This window comes from Euprymna scolopes, chromosome 40, assembly GCF_053919585.1.
Source record: "Euprymna scolopes isolate OS-2025 chromosome 40, ASM5391958v1, whole genome shotgun sequence".
NCBI classification, from domain to species: Eukaryota; Metazoa; Mollusca; class Cephalopoda; order Sepiida; family Sepiolidae; genus Euprymna; species Euprymna scolopes.
In genome coordinates this window covers 18418753-18435876 of record NC_136521.1, presented here as the reverse complement: position 1 = coordinate 18435876, position 17124 = coordinate 18418753, and the positions used below count along the sequence as shown (strand labels likewise).

The 17124-nt window shown below is 33.3% G+C and overlaps 1 protein-coding gene across 3 annotated transcripts in view; it reads right to left on the bottom strand.

Annotated features, from left to right (window-relative positions):
* Positions 1-3311: 3311 nt before the first annotated feature.
* The window catches only part of LOC145265396 (intraflagellar transport protein 140 homolog), a 159238-nt gene continuing 145425 nt past the window's right edge, over positions 3312-17124 (bottom strand). For all 3 annotated transcript variants that reach the window (XM_080121214.1, XM_080121215.1, XM_080121216.1), the window contains exons 30-32: positions 15175-15347; positions 5930-6071; positions 3312-3787 (exon numbers count right to left, since the gene is read on the bottom strand). In XM_080121214.1, coding sequence (XP_079977340.1) covers positions 3566-3787; positions 5930-6071; positions 15175-15347 — 537 coding nt within the window. In that variant the 3' untranslated portion in view covers positions 3312-3565. The remainder of the gene's footprint in view (positions 3788-5929; positions 6072-15174; positions 15348-17124) is intronic.

The following is a 17124-nucleotide window of genomic DNA, read 5'->3' as shown; positions in this document are numbered from 1 at the left end:
GCAACGGAGTTCATCTGTGGTACTGCAACAGAGCCTGCCGATCCAGGATAGGCTTGCACAGTCTCAGCAGATGCTGCAATTCGGCAACAGACAAATCTGAGGTGCAGAATTCCATTGTCTCCTGAGACAGTCGGATGCCAACATGTAAATACACTTATGCATTATTTTTTATATTTGTGAAAACTGCCAATTCATCATGCTAAAACACTTTCGACAGTTTGGGGTGGGGGTTGTGTGAGAAAGATGGGGGAGAGGTGTCGGAGGTCGTGTGAGAAATAGTTCTATTGACCTTTTACCAATTGTAGAAATGGGTGCATGGAGGTGTGTGTCATGCATGAGTCAGAACGGTAAGTAGAAAAAGTCTCCTTGTGTCTTTACAGATAAAAATCAGATTCAAAGCCAAGTAAACTTTGGGGTGGATGTGGAGGTGAGGGAGGAAGGGGGCGTAGATAAGTGCGTGAGGTGAGGTGAGTGGGGACAAAAGAAAATATTCAGTGGGGGATATGCAACAACTAAAAAAAAAGGATTATTTTTGTAATTAGCCAGAGAAAAGAGGGGCAAACGGGTGGGGGTGGGGTGCAAAAAGAAAAATGCTGACAGAGAAAAAAAATTGAACAAAAAAAAAAGATTTTAAAATAAATAATTTATTAAAAAAAAAGAAACATTGTTTTCCCTTTCAAAAATATTATTCTAAATTGTTATTCCAACAACATTTCAGGTGAGAATTTCTGCACAAATTGAATAAAAAAATAATTCTTATTCAATTTGTTCAGGTGAAAATATAACAGGTTAAATGTGAATTCGTTGATAAGACCAGAAAGTTAAACATAATATCAAGTGTCGGTTTGATGAAAATGTTTTTGTGAAACAAACTGGATTCGACCTTAGCACATCAGATTTCCAGTTTTTATCTTTAACCACTTAGTCACTATCACTCCCGGTAAAATTATGGATGAAGGCTTTGAGTTTTCAATGTGAAATTCAATGAAATACACAAAATGCAAACTGCTCAGATATATTACAATAGAAAAATGCGAGCATGAAAATAATATGGTTAAGCTTAAACATGGAAAAATAAAGGACTAGTTGTTAAAACTGAAAAAGAAAAGGACAAGATATTCTAGTAAAAATATAATAAATTTATAACTTAAAATAGTGCAGCATTAAGAATTGATGTTATGAATTGAATTTAAAAAAAAGAAAAAGAAAACCCATTTCACAAAAATATATATATGTGAAAAGTCCAAGATAAATATGAATATATATATATATAGTGCTTAGTGCATGTGTGTGTGTGTGAGAGATAGTATTGTGGTCAGGGAGTAAATTGTTAGGTGACGTCATACTAAATATAGTCTGATGTCATAAGGATCAACTAGCTACTCTATCAATGGTTCCCTGCCCATGCTGTGTTGAAGACAATGGAACTTTTAAAGATACAATCAAAATTTTTTTTTAATCTAAAGATTTTAATTTCATTTTTAAATCTTAATTTTTTTTATCTAAAAAAATTTATTTATTTTTTATTTTTAAATTTTTAACAATTTTTTTATCTAAAAATTTTAATTTATTTTTTATTTTTAAATTTTTAACAATTTTTTTATCTAAAAAGATTAATTTATTTTTGAATTTTTAACAATTTTTTATCTAAAAATTTTATTTTTGAATTTTTAACAATTTTTTTATTTAAAGATTTTAATTTATTTTTAAATTTATAACAATTATTTTTTAAATTGACAACAGACTTGTTATTATACAAAGAAAAAATTGAATACCTTTTTATTTGTAACAATTTTTCTAATAATCTTTTTGTTTTAAGAACAAAAAGATTAATACATGTTTTGTGCATCATAAGTACTTCTGATTCTTTGTCGAATCATCTTTGGGTGACAAACACAATGAATAAAAAACTGAAGAAAATAAATTTCAAAACAAATGCAAAGAATGCTGTATGTCAGATCTTTAAGGTCAACAACAAATCGATGCTAGTTCCAGATAAAAGCTTTTCAATTCGCATTCGAATAAAACAAGAGAATTAGCACTTCAGAATGAATTGTATCTTCGTCAAGTATTTACAAATATTTCTGTGGTATTTAATGTTTGCATAAATAAGAGAATGCTGTTTAAATACACACAATAAATATATATATATATATTTATTGTGTGTATATGATAATAAATTAATAAATTTGTGAAATATTCGTTTATTATTTCATGTATATACATGTAATATTTTAAATATATATATATGTGTGTGTGTGTGTATGCATATAAATAATATATACAGTATAATCAAGTTGACACACTAGTTCTCATCAAATCACCGAAGTTAAGCTGAGCCTGGCTAGTACCAGATGAGTAACTATTTGGGAATTCTAGGTGCTGTATATGCTCTCCACTTATCTCGGCATTGTTTCCAGTCATCCTGAACCTCTACTTGCCACTGGTATATAACAACGCTGATTCAGGAGAGGTGTGGTTGGGGATTTTGCATCTCTTACCACAAAAATTCCACGCGAAGGCACTCTTACAGTGGGTATTCATGGTTTGTCAAGACTGAAGGAAACTACCAAATAATATATATATATATATATATAATAATAAGTCAGAGTTCTGTTTTCCGTGATATAAATATTGTTTAAATTTTAAAATAAAATATCTATGAAATAAGTTTGAAAGCCAAATTTCTATGTAATATTATGAAACATAAAAATAAACATTTATTTGTTTAAAATTAATATTTCGGAAACAGGCTCCATCCTCAAAATTTTATACATATTTTTAAAAAAAATTTAAATAAGGCTTATATCCTGGTAAACACAACTTTAACTTTTATGTGTGCCAAGTGTATTTTTCCAGCATTTAAATGTAACACCACAGACAAACAACACATGGACTTTTTAGTAATTTTCTTCAAGTTACTATCATGGTGAGAAAAAAATGTATAAATTCTGAGGATAATATTGCATTGAAATTGGCTTATAAACATATTTTATACACACACACACACACATATATATATAATGCTTGTAGGATTGTTAGGTCATAGGTGTAAATACCATGGAGCAAAGTGTTTATAAAATAGTACTCAATATCGTGTAGAGCAATATATATAGTATATATATTTTTTTTCATACAAATATTTTGGCTACAAATGTGCATACATGTTATTCAATGTATCATCATGCCATTGACAAAGATTTCAGAATCAGAAATCTCATGATGTTAGACTTCGAATAAGGTTGTAGCTGAAACATGTATGCAGATATGTAATCAAAAATGTTTGTCTAAATAATGAAAAACACACAAAGTTTTTGTACACTGTTTAAATTTACTGAAATGAAATTGGAATCAATTTAGTCAATGATTTTTCACCTTTTAACAAACATTTTTCTCTCCAACAATCTCTTTTTTTCTATCTCTTTCTACCTCTCTAATTGTGTTCTTTTTTTCTCTTGCTTTTCATCTCAGTTTTCTTTCTTTTTCACTCCTTGCATCTCTATTCTTCTCTCTCAAATTTTTCATATTCTTTCAGTCTCTTTCTTCTTCTCTCTATTTCTCTCTCTTAATTTTCAAAGATTTCTTCCTCAACAAATTCTGATTCTTCGTCCTCCTCACTCGGCTGCTGTGATGAAAATGTCAGACCGTTTTTGCTTTTCGATGAAAGCCCTTTTGGCAAAGCAATGCCCAGTTGTTGGTAGGTCAGTTCAACCGTCTTCGGGCTGACATAGTATGTAATGTTGGCATTCGGCACATTGTTCTTCAATTCTTCGATATGGTTGTACGCCTGCACATGTCAAAAAGAATATAAAAACAATAAATGAAAATATAAGCAGGTGAAAAGATACAAACATTTTTTGCAGTGTAAAAAAATGTTTTAATGAAAAAAATCAGTAAATTTGTAGATTAACACCCTATGCTGAATCCCGCACACGCACACCTCAAAAATGAGATTTTACTTTTTTCTTAAAGCGATTATGTGTAAACACCTTGAAAAGTTGGCTGAAAGAAGAGAAACAAGTTGAGCATGCGGGGTCCTCCTCCACGAGTGAAGAATTTTGGGGCAATTTTACTTCTATAATGCCACCTAGGAGTAGCAACCAAAATTATCCTGGAAAATTTATTCTGGCAAAAATTTACTTTCATCATGACTAATGTTTGTGCTAAATTTTTAAAAAATCCAAGGCGTGGTTATTGAGAAATGTGTGAACAAATGAACAAACAAATGGGAGTGAATTACTAGTTCCAATCCCTCCTTTGTCGGAGAACCAAAAACACTATTTTTAGAATCAGTTTTGTATATAAAATTAAGGTACAATGATCCCTAACTTCCTTGCCATTCTAGATTTTTAATGCAGTTAATCAAATTATTTTTACCACCAACCCTAAGTCAGACAAGCAAGGCTGTAAAACCACATATAAACATCTAAAAAATGTAGAATACTCTTCCAAAAAAGTTTTTTTAATAGAAAGAATTTATTTCCCATACCACCCGCCAAAAAATTGGTTAACTAACCCAAAAGGCTAGAGTGTCCTGAAAATAGAGGATTATTTATGCGAAATTTATATATGAAACAGATCACCCACTGTAAACTCTAAAATAATTGTGCATTTTTTTAATTGTTTTTTCTTCACAATAAGTTTTTCAGGTAGAATCTTATTTTTTTGTGGGGAGCATCTCTCCCAGTGGATTAAACACGCCTCCAACGAACCTGGAAATTTCTATGTCCCAGCGCAGTTCATACAGACCGTAGCATCCCCAAATGGTCACCCATGTGGTACTAACCAGGCTTATCATTGCTTAATTTCAGTAATCTGGTGAGAACCGGTGTGTCAATGTGATTATGCCATATATATGAGGCATATGTTACGGATAAGCTGATGAAAATATATCAAACTATTAATATAGATTAAATTATATAAATCGATCAAATTATTTATATATGAAGGGGATTCCAAAACTAATGCCTCCTATTTTTTATTCCGCCTAAATGGATCAGAGGGGATTCCAAACTGTATTGTTATGATGACTGAACTTATGCATTCATGATTAGAAAGTTTCATCTCTCTGTTGCAGATATTGACAGTGTGAGGCTTTAAGAAAGCAACCCGTCATGGATGTGTATCAGAAACAGATAGATGTCATTAAATTCCTGACAAATGTTCTGAAGCACAAAAGGTTGCTCGTTTTAATTGTACCACTTCCGTCTTCATAGCTCTTTAACTTTTTTTATTAAAAAGTAGGAGGCTAGTCGAAACACTATCAATAATTTCCCCTACTCTTTATCTGTGCCTAAATCTAAACGTAGATTCCATGAACAAAGTTTCTTTTTTAGATTGGCATGCCTGTGGAACTGTCTTCCATTTTCCTGCTTTCCAGCTGACTACAATATGGCCATCTTCAAATCCAATGCAAACAAGTTCTTGAGCCGTTCCACTTAAGTTAACAAATTTAACGAATCTCCACTACTAACGATCACTATGATTCTGATACTGTACTCTTTAACCCTTATCCTTGAGTGGCCTCTGGGCCTTGATAAGTGGTGACTCCTATGTAAAAAAAAAAAAAAAGAAATAAATAAAAAATATATGAGGAAAAACATAATAAAAAATAAAAATAAAAAATATTTGGAAAAACGTTCATAAATGCCCAGATCAACTCCATTGAAATATGGAAGATTCATAAAACAAAGAAACCTTTATGAGTAAAGTTTGAAAAAACATTAAAAAAAACATTCAAAACCAGAAGTTCTGTGTGTGGTTTGTGTGATCAGGTCCCTTAACAAAACGAGCTTTGTCAAAACATTTAAGATTTATAAGAATCAGGTTATTCTTCATAACAAGAAAAAAAAAGTCCATCACCTAATTTTATAAAAAAAAGTGTAAAAAGTTTTTATTTTTTTGTTTATTTTTTGTTTTTGTTACTCACAGCATTCCATTTTTCTTGGCAGGCATAATGTTCGATCAGAAATGCATAGACATCTCCAACACGGACGGAACTGTCAAGTTCAGGTTCTTCCAAGAGACTCAGGCATTGTTTGGCAGCATCATCAGGATTTTCAGCATACATTCTGACAAATCAATGAAACAGATGATATTTATTTCTCAAATATACAATACTAGCAGGGAAACCTGGCGTTGCCTGGTATTAATTGTAATATTAAATTCCTTTGAAAAAAATGATTTTAAAAAAAAACGGAAAGAAACTGAGACATGCATGTGAGTGTAACCCCACGCATGTCTCCCTCGACAATCGCTGACTCCCAACATCGTGTACCGTGGATTTTTCATTCGACTGTTCTTCTTATGGCTGGATCGTCCTTTTCCCGTTGGCGACTGTCGATGAGAACACACGCGGTTCACAAAATAGAAATATGAACAAAGAAAGGAAAACAATACCAATGTTCACATCTAAATTGACTGCTGGACTTGTGAGTGTGTGTGTGTGAGTGTGTGTGTCTCCCCCCCGTTCTATTGATGTTCCATTTGTCTATCTCTATTTCCGAAATTGGCACAGTGAACTCTATAAGTGTTCAACTATCACTGTCCAACTTGCAACCACTGTCTAGCAAATCTAGATCTCAACTGTCACTGTCCAACTTCCATCCGCTGCGACGGGCATCTAGATCTAAACTGACTGTCCCCTCTATGTTGGTATCACTGGTCGCCCACCCCATCCTGCCTACCGGAAGCTGCCCTTCCCTGTTTTATCAATAGTTGTCTATTGTTATGGTTGATTGTAGGATATTTCCTCTTTCTTTGTTTTTCTAAGCCATTTCCTCTTCCTTTGTCTATTGTAGGATATTTCCGATTTCTTTGTCTACCCCCACTTAGTGACTCAAATCCACCTCAGGGCCACTTTATAATATTACATGAGTATTACATTTTTTCTAAACAACTCATTTCTTGTAAGTAAAAAAATTAATACTAGAGCTGAGATTGAAACCAAAACCTAAAGACACTAAGTCGAGTACAATAATCATTAGATTAGTTTGCCCTGATCTTTAAAAAGTGTTTGCAAAAGTGTTTCACAAATGAAACAGTTGACAAACATAAAAAGCCGATGACTCCTCCCAAGTACCAATTTTTCAATTTGGATCCTTTAACCCTTTTTTCTGGATGAAAACCAATTAAAAAGTTTTCCACGTGTTTGAATACCCTATATAGCAAATTTCAAGTCAGTAGATAAAAAATTCATTGAGTATATAGGTTGAGAAGTGTTCTCTCACACACACATACATTCTCATTTTTATAGATATATAAACTAGCAAAGAGACCAACGTTACCCGGGACTGAATGATGATCAACAAATGTTTCACTCTCCCATATTTTTATTGTCATCGAAATCGATGAAATCACCAATTTTTCAATCAAATCAATTGATTGTCTGTTCCAGTTGGGACTCATCCTGGTGCATCAGGAGGAAGCTTCATATGCCTCCCTGCATTGTAGTCTACATTGCACTTTAAAAAACAGTTGATTTTATAAACTTATTTTTTATATATAATGACTTGAATTAATGTTTAAAATTAAAGTCAAGTATCATGCTTCAACTGCGCTTTAAACAGAAACCTTCATTTAGAACAAACCCCTGTCATATCATAAAACCTACTGTTGATTTTATATGTTGGGCCTTTTGGCTTGTGTGGTAATAAAACTTCTCAAATTCACTTTTGATGTTAGGCTGTATAAGGTGTTAACTTTGGTTAAAATCGCCTGTTCCCTATTTCATCAGATTTTTTCGATTATCAATTATTGATACTTATCAAAGACATTCTGATACAAGACCTATCTAAGAACACTGCCAGGTACATAGCATTACTTCATGTGAAATTTCATAAAAGTCAACCCAGTGTTTTAAAGTCTATAGGAAGCAATCTCTCATATATATATATATATATATATATATATATATATATATTTTATTTTATTTATATAAAAGTAGAGATAGAGATATGTGTTTGAGAAAAATTGGATCCTGTTTAGAAAATTTGGAGATGAGGATTAATAATTTGTATTTTTCGGACTATTGTTCTCATCTTTTATTCTCACATTCTCACAGTTGATGTAACCCCTGACCTTTTTCATGTCTCACAGAATAAGAGCAAGCTAATGCTATGGGTTGAATAAAAAGTTTGAAATTCTGTACAGAGATATGAGTTCAACAGAAAGATTGCCATGTTCAACAAGATGAAATGTTGTGAGTATAACATCTTACTGCAGTGAGACATGGATCCTCTACGCATATCAAGGACGCAGACTAAACACCTTCTACCTGCGCAATCTAAGAAAGATCTTAGGAATTACATAGCAGGACCGCATTCCGAACAAAGATATTCTCACCAAAGCAAATCTCCCAAGCATGTTTCTTCTTCTCTCCCAGAGATGTCTGCGCTGGCTGGGGCACATTGTTTGCATGTAGGATGGCTGACTCCCCAAAGACATCCTATATGGCAAGGTCTCAGCTGGCAGTAGACCAATCAGATTTAAGGGACTTAAAATCCGACAACATCAACCCTGTTGACCTCAAATCCTCAGTTGCAGACCGTGACACCTGGAGGGTCAAAGTCAAGAATTGTGTCTGGCTGAGAGAGGGGAGAAGAAATGAATAGTGGAAGCAGAGGAAAAGCACAAGAAGGCAGAATCAACTGCGACATCGGCAGAGCCTGACTGAGGGTACCCCTGTGGAAAAGGCAACAGAATCTGCCGCTCCCACATTGGTCTGCTTAGTCACAGCAGCAGCTGTCACCACTCAACATGACAACCTTCAGGTGCAATTCTTCATCGTCTATCGAGATGGAAGGAGGTCAACAACAGCAATGTAAAATATAGTAGTTATTTCAAAAGTTTTTAAAAATTGCTATTAACTAGAATTGAAACCAAAACATTTAGCACTCCAGCCTTAGTCGTTACTATTTGAGCTATCGACAGATGGATAAGTAAACAGTAAAAATTAAGCAACTTTAACATATATATGTATATTTGCACAAGAAGTAACAGGTTTAGTCGACTTCTGCCAAGTTCAATTTTGTTTTTTTTTTCATTTTAACCTTTTAGAAGACATTTTTACCTGCTAAAAACAAAATTGAATTTGCTCTACAAGTCCAAATCCCCTATATACCAAGTTTCAAGTCTGTAGACGAAAAATTGACAGAGGAGTTTCATACAGATCATTTCGCACACACACAGGCAAGGCCACTTTTAGATATAGATACAGATATACATGTGTGTATGTGCTAGAACGTTTTTAATCTAAATGATACAAAATCACGCACAATGTAAAAAATATGCATAAATAGAACAGAGTTAAATGAAACCAATCATCCAATAAGAAACCATAAAAACTGAATAATTAATTAATGAAAGTTCGTTTTTCAAAGGAATATGCAAATTTAACCTTTATGAAGTTACTTACATATCCATGACTAAGTATATTAAGATACTTATTTTAATAATGCTTAAATAGAAAAATTAGGCTTTTAAATAATATCAATGTCACCCCACACCCTCGACACAAATGAAATTTTATTAATATTGTTATCTTTTTTGTATTTTTTGTATGAATAAAAAATATTTTAAAATTGGGTTTAAATAGGAACACCGCCCCCCCCCACATACACATAAATACAAATTTAAAAGGGTAATTATGATAAAAGATGCTGGCTGAGAGAGAAATCCTTTAAAGTTTCCAACAGAGACGAGATGGACCAACCAACCTCATTTTCCACCCATTCTTTTTGAGTTGGCCTTGTGCCTAAATTTTTTGTTCATTTTCCTTTTTGTATTTCTTTTTATAGTGAATAAAAAATTTAATATCTCAATGTCAATGCGGCAAAAACTCAACTTCATATGTGTTTATGGTGAAAAATCCAATATTTAAAAAAAAATTCTTTAATACAATCCAACATATTTTGTAATATATAAAAAAATATTTTTGTAAAACATTTTTTCATTTTTAAGTACCCCACTACCAAATACTTGTTCATAGCAGATTTTATTCTTATATATAAATAAAACAGTAAATGTATATATGTATGTGTGTGCATATGAAAATATTTAACCAATAAACTACTTATCTCTATAAATAAAACAATAGATGTATGTAGGTGTTGTGTGTTTAACCACTATAATCTTAAACTACTGGTATAATAAAACTGAAATTAACAGAAAATAGTAATCCTACACCAAGGACGGTTTATAATGAGTAAAATCTTTGTTTGGATGAATAACGTGTACAGAAATATGTTGGCAAGTTGAAAGGCAAAATGTTTAACTTGCTGACATATTTCTATTAGTTTTGCGCAAATTCATTCTTAGCTTAAAGTGATTTAATTTTTAATCTTTCTTATCTATCTGTTGATAGCTCAAATGGTAAAGAATGCAGCTGATGCGCAAAGTCATTTTTTTTTTTTAATCTTTTGAAATTAGTCCTATATATTAGAAACAATATTCTTTCAATATTATTTCAATAGAGAATTGGCTCTGTAATAATAAATACGAAATCTGCATGAATTAAAATATATTTAAACATATTTTATGATTGGGCAAGGACGGACGCCCTTTATTAATATACAAATAAAATATTGCATAGTCTTGTTTTTTATTTTTTGTTTTAAGTTAAATGTTCATATAACAAATTTTACTTGCAAATAAAACCATGGATTTTTTAGGCTATTCATAAAACTGGAAATAAGATGCATTTTTTTTTTGCAATGAAAGCAAATTAAAAATGTACAAATATGGCGTTTTTGTTCATAATTCAACCAGATGTAAAAAAAAAAAAAAAAAAGAAAAGAAAAAAAGAAATAATTTTGGATTATTTGAATTATTAGGAATATTGTTTTATCTTAGGTGTTATTTTTGTACGGCATAATCATGTTGATACATAGGTTCCCGCTGGATCACCAAAGTTAAGCAATGTTGAACCTGGTTGGTTAGTACTAAATGGGTGACCATTTGGGACTTCCAGGTGTTGTATGTGCTCTCCGTTTATCTCAGCATTGTTTCCAGTCGTTCTGGACTTCTCCTTGCCACTGAACTCAAGCAGTGCTGATTCAGGAGAGGTGTGATTGGGTATTTCACAACCCTTGCCTCACAATTACATGTGCAACTACCCCTACTGGGGGGTATCCTTTGTCTTTCGAGACTGAATGGAGGCATTATACATCATTATTATATTCTTACAAAGTTTTGACTAATTTAACCTCTGGTGTATCTTGTCTAATTTGTGGACTTTTCTGTCGAACTTGGGAACCTGTACCGAATTTTGAATGGAACCTTTTATTTAGTCCATTTCATCAGCTATGATCGGGTAGAAGTCTTAATTCACACTGTCTTCTTAGTACTGCTTGCATTGAAGATTGAACCTTCAACCTCCAAAAGAATGTTGCTTAGAACTGAATTTCACTTAGTACTATATGTGTTATACCTCGAGTCCCTTATTTTCAGTGCGAATTATACTAAGAATATAATTGCAAATTACTTAAAGTTTCTACTCTGTCATAACTGATAGAATTGTTGCATAGGGGTACATATTGGAGACACATTAACAAGGACTCATATAACGGGGACTCAGAACAGATGACGATGATAATGAGGGAGACATTTATATCAGACTAGGATGATTCTTGGTAACTTAATATGGACTTGGAGATATGATGCAAGTTCTTAACACAGAGGAGGGGAGGATACAATACAATCTTGGAAGGGGTTACAAAGTTTGTTACAAGATGATGTTAAAAACACATTTACCTTTTCGTTGGAAGGAATGATGACATGAGAAAAACAGTTACAAACATAGTTGGTTTCTTTATTCTTCAATCGACCGATCGATGATGTCAGGAATTCAAATTTGGATCTACATGGTCTATTTTCCTTCCTTCGCTTTAAGGGCCTCTCCTCTCCAACTGAATCTCTCTTATCAACTCTTGACTCCCCCTCTTCGAACCCTCAGATTCCTATATTAAGAAATCTCCTTTATTTATGACGTCAGAAGTGTGTTTTCCAATGTGACTATATCATGTGAATTTACAAATGTTTTTCCAAACACACTTTTGGCAAACAAAGACTACTCAACTTTAATTGTTTAATATCTAACATTTTTAAACAATATATTTTTAATTTGCATTGTCCATTCTTTTAACTGACATATTTAATATCCAGATTTCTAAAAGAATGGACAATCGACTGTTTTTCCGACATAAAAAATATTTAACTATTTCTAATAGAATTAACAATAGACTGAATTTATAACATTCCATTTTCCATTATCTTTAACACTTGCCGACAGGGTTCGATTCTAACCTTTTCCTAATATCATTTTCACTTATCTAGTATGTCTTCTTACTTACATGAGAAGGGACAGCCCTTTCATGTAACAGAATGAGATCATGCTAAACCTGTGGATTGAATAAAGAGTTCAGTTCAAAATCATGTACAGAAAAATTTTTGAGTTTGGCAAGATACACCTGAAGAGGGTCAGAGGTTACATCGGTCGAAACGTTCTGAGAATAAAACTCAAGATGAGAACATAAGAAGTCTAATAATCTAAATTATCAATCTTCATTTAAAAAATTCAGAAACATTTTCAGATATTTTTTTTAATCAGTGTCATTTTGTTAATTTCACATCCTAATGTGCCTTATATGCATTTGATTCAAAGTATTTAATAGTCGTAAAGTACAATGAATAACTGTTTCTGTGTACTGTTGGAGTGGGGGTTGGGTTTGAAACCTGCAGACAATGGATATCTGGAAAGGATTGAAAAAATTGAAGAGAATGACCTGCATTATAATCATTTGCACTCAATACAAAAAACTTTGTGCTCTTTAAATACATTGAAAGCTATGAAATGTGAACTGGAGAATTGTGATGGAGATGTGAAATCAGTGGCTAGCAGGAAAAGGATGACAGCAGGTGTTGTGACTGTGTCTGCTCCAAAAAATTTGTCCATAAAATCCAAAATAAGATGTGGCAAGATCCAGTGGGCAGTGAAATGAAGACCTTGGTTAGAGAGATGGTTGTCAGAGTGGCAACTCTTGGCCTTCGGGCCAAGATCAAAGTGCAGTATTTGTTCTGATGCTACGCTTCAATATTTTGTTCTCAGTTAGTGGAGGAGAAATCCTTCATGACCGAGACAATTTTTAATTTTTGTTCCTTTTCTCCACATTAAAAACTGACCCTGGTGTCTAACTCTGCCCTCATGGAGAGGTAATGTAAATAGGAACTATAAATAACAAGAGTCACAAAAACCAACTAATCATTTCTAAGACCCAAGAGAAGTACCTTACAAGCCAAGAAACAAGGGCAAACACCCAATCAAGTTGAGGATGCTCTGGTTCTTCTCTTCACCATTCGCGCAAAACACAGAATAACTGTCATGAAGACAAAATTCCTTCAAACTGGTCTCTGGGTGTGTTTCCAAAGAAGGTCCACATCATGCCCTCACACATTTCAGGCTCTAATCAGATATTTACATTGAGTTACTATCCATTGTTATTAAGCGCTGGCTGGAGAGGGTAGCAGTGAGAAGGCCATATGTGTGGCAGCAGGACTGATCTCCGTGTCACATTTCCAGGAAAACCCAGAAATGCCTGTCTGAGTTTCAATATTTGGCCCTTATCTAGTCCAATTTCAATATTTGGCCCTTATCTAGTCCAATTACAATATTTGGCCCTTATCTAGTCCAATTTCAATATTTGGCCCTTGTTTAGTATAATTGCAATTCTTATGTGTGGGATGCAGTTAAGAAAGAAACCAACCATACCACCTTCGTTGAAGAAGGTATTATCCCAGCCATCAAATTCAAAGAATTTTGAAAATTATAGAACTGTTATTTACTTCCTTTCCACTGCAATATGATGTTACACAAGGTCAAAAGGTGGGGGGAAAGTCAAACCAGTGCGCCTAAAGAAGAAGCACATTGTCTCATTAAAAATTGCCTGGGTAGTCCTGTCAACATTACTCAGTAGGGGCGTTTCAGTTAGTAACCTTATTCCATCCACAAGACCAGAGACAAGTCTTTGGAATATGGACCCCCTACAACTGCACAGGACTAAAGCCAACCATGACCAGTCAACATGAAAAAAGCCATTTCAATAAAGGCCTAGACTTTGATGAACTGATGACCCTAAAAATTCCTTGTCAGTCAATGCAAATTGGCAACTGCTAACTCGGTCAAGTGAACAGCCTGGTAAATTCTTTTCCATTGTGTGTCTTTTTTTACTACTTATCAGGACCCAAAGGCCACTCGAGGATAAGGGTAACCTAATGTAAAATGGTAGTGTAGTAACCGCTAATGGTGTAAATTGAATAGAATTTGATTATGTAGCAGCCAGCACTTGCTACAATCCCAGACAGGAGCTAATTCTCACGATTCGAGATTTGAAATCTATTTTCTCCTTGGCTTGTCCAATCACAAGCCAGCTCTCTATCACATGGCCGAGTACATAAAAGGTGAAATCTGAAACCCTCTTCCTCTTTTTCTTGCAGCTTTCCCAGCAGTATACATCGCTGGGGGGGGGGGCGGAATGCGAGTACTACAGGCTAACAATGGCTCTCTTCTAACTACCATTTATTCCCATGTGCAGTGTCCAAACGAACATTCATTGTCAGGCTAAAGAACATACACCGACACACCCACGACCACACGGAAACACTCTGAAGACTTTGCCCTTTCTTTCTCCTGTAATTGGCTTCCTTTGCCATGGCGACTACTAGCTATAAACACATGTGGACTGAGCTGTTCTCTCCTCAACAAGTGGGCAATATATTAATTCTATCTTTACACAAGAACACTTCAACTTACTAACCCGTTTTTCTCTAATTCTCTCTCGTACACTTATCTACTAACGCCACTAACGAAAATGACAAATAAAGTTGTTATTGATATAGAATGAAACTCCATTGCTTCGTCCTTTATTCCATAATTATTTATAGGGATGGCTCAACAAGAACTAAAGATGTTTTCTTTATTTTGTTATAGATACAATAACAAATGCTCATAAACCAATCGAAGATCAGAAAATCATAAAACTTACTGATAAAAATCAATTGGGAATGTGGGTTGTCAGAGAGGGGGGGATACTCTGTTGCACAATGAAAATTGCAAATTATACAGAGAATAATAATTTTTTTTTGAGAAAGCAAAAGAAAAAATTATGGAAAATGACTTACTTTCGTGCGTTAACAAACTTTCTGATCAAAACAATTTTCTGCTTGAACTCATCCATTCTTTTCTGCATTGGAGAACAATCGCTGTCGCCTTCCATTGCTTTCTGTAAACATTTATACGCTTCCCCGAGGGCACCAAGTGCTTTTTCGTAGTTCTGGTATTCATCTATTTCCGCCTGAAATTCACAAAACAATTTTTGGAGGGTTTCTAAACAACATCGCAATTAATTAGGCAATAATATTTGGAAAAATGAAGGAGGAGTCGAGCATTGGTATTTATTTGCAGCAATAGATCCACTTTGTTAAATCTGCTTTCTTGTTAGCATGCACACCATCTCGAACCATGAAAAGTTTCTTTGCAATTTATTTCAAGAAAGGGACTTAAATTCTCCGAATGTTAAATATCAGAACTGGGTTTACTAGAAATGTTATTTGGCAAGAATAACATTTTTTGTCATGTTATTCCAAATTTTTTCAAATTTTTATACCCTATAGTGGCCACACGTTATTAAAGGTTCATACATAAGATGTTTCTAGATCATTCAAATATACCATCAAATGGACACTTCAATAACGCCATAAAGAAAGTACTCTTACTGATTAAAAACAAATTAAAGGTCATATATGGTGCTTCTTTTTAGAGATAGCAAACTTTAAATTATAATAAATCACAGAAAAATATTTTTATCATACAAATATGTGGTTTATTCTAAAGATTCATTTTTGGCATTTATAATTTAAATACAATTTTGGGCAAATGGTTATTGCAGTTTGCACGTATATGCCGTGATCTAGAGGCCCAATTTTCACAACTCTACACATTAAATTAGGCTGTATTTTGACAATAACACATCAAATTGTCTTCCAGGTGGTCTATTGTGTTTAGTTTATCAGTGTAGAGATGGGACTTTACATATCCTCAAAGAAAATAATCTAATGGGGTTTAATCATATGAATGAAGTGACCAGTTGACAGGTCCATTTCGTGAAATTATTCGTTCATTAAATGTTGCTCTCAATAAATTGATTGGATCGCATACTGTGTGGCATGTGGCTCCATTGCTGAAACCATATGATGAATTGCCAAACAAAGCTAAGCTCAAAATACCCGATCTGCAAATTAGAGTTCTCAGTTTAAAGTTCGATACCTCAAAAAACAAATACTCTATATCTTTAATTTTGTTGTAAAACAACAAATATGTTATTTGAAAATATTGAAATAAAACTCAAGAATTAAAAAATGGAATTATTTTTAATAAAAAAGTCATATTAAAAGATACCTTTTTATTGATGTGTCCAGATTTTAAGGAAACACCACATTTCCTTGTTGAAACGTTTGTCTTTGATTCAAGTATGATTGATTGGTTTGTTTTATTTAATAGCATACCATTTTGGTAAAAGTTTTAATTTTTCTTTATATTTTTAAATATTTATTCACGGTGTTTGGTTTGGTTGTTTAGTATCACAGCATACCAACCCTTTTCGGGTTATTCATGCCAAATCCAGACTTTTGGAATAAAGTTTTTATGCTTCAAGCATATCTTTAAAAATTAATTCATAGTAGTTGTCTTGGTTGTTTTGTAGAGGATTTTGTTGTTTTTGTTTTTGGCTTTGCAGAACATGATTGAGTTTTGCAAAGGGAAAAACAACAGCATTAATGTTTGGTGCATTTTAAGTTAGAAAAATACAGGGAAGTTGGAGGTGGATAGGAGGGGGGCATTATTGTTGTTTTTTTTTGCGGGGGGGTGTGCATTATTAAGGTTTGCAAAGAAATAAAAAATTAAAAAACAAAAGCTTTTATGTATGGTGCATTTCAGTCGATATCTTCAGACAGTCTGATCTGGTAGCACCATTGATTAAAGCGTAAAAATCTGGATAAAAAATCATGTAGTTTTCACACATAGAAATGAAATGCAAATAGAAATCTCAAACTCTTTAAAAAAAGCCTAATGGT